Below are 1,749 nucleotides of genomic sequence, written 5' to 3'. Positions count from 1 at the left end.
TGATGGGGGGGGGGGAAAACATGGGGGGAGTGAGCAGCAGGTGGAGCAAAGCAGCAGGGCAGCAGGTACTCAGCACCCTGAGCAGCCAAACCTGGACACAGCCCTCTCACCACCCCATCCCCAACCACAGCATGGAGCACACGGCAGACAAGCTGAGCACAGAATGCTCATCAGTTTATTTCATAGGAAGCAGTGCAAGCAAAGCTAACAGTCAGCATTGAAAGCAGAGGGGGATGTGTGAGATTGAGAGGATGGGGCTGTGTCCATCACCAACCCAAACGCTGGTGGGGACAGCCTTCCCCTTGCAGGCTGAAGCACAGCGCTCAGATGACGGGGCAGTCGCTCCCTGTGGGGATGAGAAGAGATGGTATCCCATGGGACTGCATTCCCATCCCAACCCTCTGTTCTGGGGGTCTCCCTGCAGAACCCCAGCACAGCCCAGCCCTGGGGGCACAACCACAGAGGGCACAGGGACCCCTTCCAACCCCCAGCCCCACACCGCACCTGTGGCTGAGCCGTTGGATCCACCATCCTTTACTGTAAGGGAAAAACAGCCATGAGCCCCCCCTGCACTCACTATGGGGCATGGAGCAGCCCCAAGCACCAGGAATGGGAACCTGGGAGAAAGCAGGGGCCCCAGGACTGCCCTGGCACCAGGCAGCCTCATCACTCACCAGCAGCAATGCTGTAGCCCTTCTCTTTCTTCCCTGCACACAGAGAGATGTGTCAGCACAGGTTCACATCACAGCCAGGATAGGGGCTCCTAAGGGGACCTCAGATCCCCCCACAGCCCCCGCTGTCCTCCTGCACCCATCTGCTTTTACCTGCACGGCTTCTGTAGATGGCGAATCCAACACCAGCCACGATGGCAATGGCCACAATGGCAACAATCCCCACCACAATGGGGACCAGGTTGGACTCTGACGGCTCTGGGGAAGAGTGGGGTAGTCAGCAGGGGAAGGGGCAGCCCGGAGCCCCCCAGCCCCACAGCACCTCACTCACCCCACGAGTAGAGGCCGGGCTGCTGCAGGCTGGCGTGCTGCACGCGGCACTGGTACTTGTCCCTGTCCTCCGGCCGCGCATCGATGGTGACCCAGGTGTGGTAGGTGCCATCGCTGTTGGGCGCGACGCCCCCCGTGTGGGCGTCCTGGTGCTGCACCGCGCCGTCCTTCATCCACTCGACGACGATGGGCCGCGGGTAGAAGCCGTGAGCGCGGCAGGACAAGGTCAGCACCCCGTCGGCCTCCTTCCCCCGCACTCGCACCTCGGGCCGCTCTGCGGGCGGGCGGCAGTGAGGGCCGGGCTGAGCTCCCCATGCTGAGCCCCCGCCCCACCTCCAGCCCCACACCGCGGCCCCCCTCACCTCTCCTGCCCAGCTCTGCCTTCCCGTGCTCCACGTATCTCTGCAGCCACTCCACACAGGTTTCCTCCAGGTAATGCTTCCACCTCTCAGCAACGCTCCCATCATCCTCCCATTTCCTCTTGGTGGGAACTGCCTCTGGAACTGCCGCAGTGAACGTCTTCGTGTCTTTGTCCAAGGCAATGAAGTCTCTCCCATCATAGGCATCCTGACGATACCCCCGGGTGGTGCCGTCCTCAAGAATGTCACAACCGTACATCCGCTGCACCGTGTGAGACCCTGAAACACAGCCGGGCAGGGGATGAGGGGCCCCTCCGGCTCTGGGGTCCCACTGCAGTGGGGAGGGGTTGGGGTCCCCCGGGACGCGGCACCCCGAGCTCGGTGCGGCT

The 1,749-nt window shown here is 63.1% G+C and overlaps 1 protein-coding gene across 1 annotated transcript; it reads right to left on the bottom strand.

The window, feature by feature from the left end:
- Nucleotides 1-242: 242 nt before the first annotated feature.
- Nucleotides 243-1,730, bottom strand: LOC104916485 (class I histocompatibility antigen, F10 alpha chain-like; the record flags this gene model as incomplete). The annotated part of the gene is made up of 6 exons (XM_010727530.2): nucleotides 243-346; nucleotides 505-537; nucleotides 675-707; nucleotides 825-929; nucleotides 1,003-1,275; nucleotides 1,364-1,730. Coding segments are annotated over 6 exons (834 nt in total), but the record flags the coding sequence as incomplete, so codon positions are not given.
- Nucleotides 1,731-1,749: the final 19 nt, after the last annotated feature.

The sequence above is a fragment of the Meleagris gallopavo genome, unplaced genomic scaffold, assembly GCF_000146605.3.
Source record: "Meleagris gallopavo isolate NT-WF06-2002-E0010 breed Aviagen turkey brand Nicholas breeding stock unplaced genomic scaffold, Turkey_5.1 ChrUn_random_7180001902443, whole genome shotgun sequence".
Classification (NCBI taxonomy): domain Eukaryota; kingdom Metazoa; phylum Chordata; class Aves; order Galliformes; family Phasianidae; genus Meleagris; species Meleagris gallopavo.
Note: the sequence above shows the minus strand (reverse complement) of the source record. Positions and strands in the feature narration are given on the sequence as shown.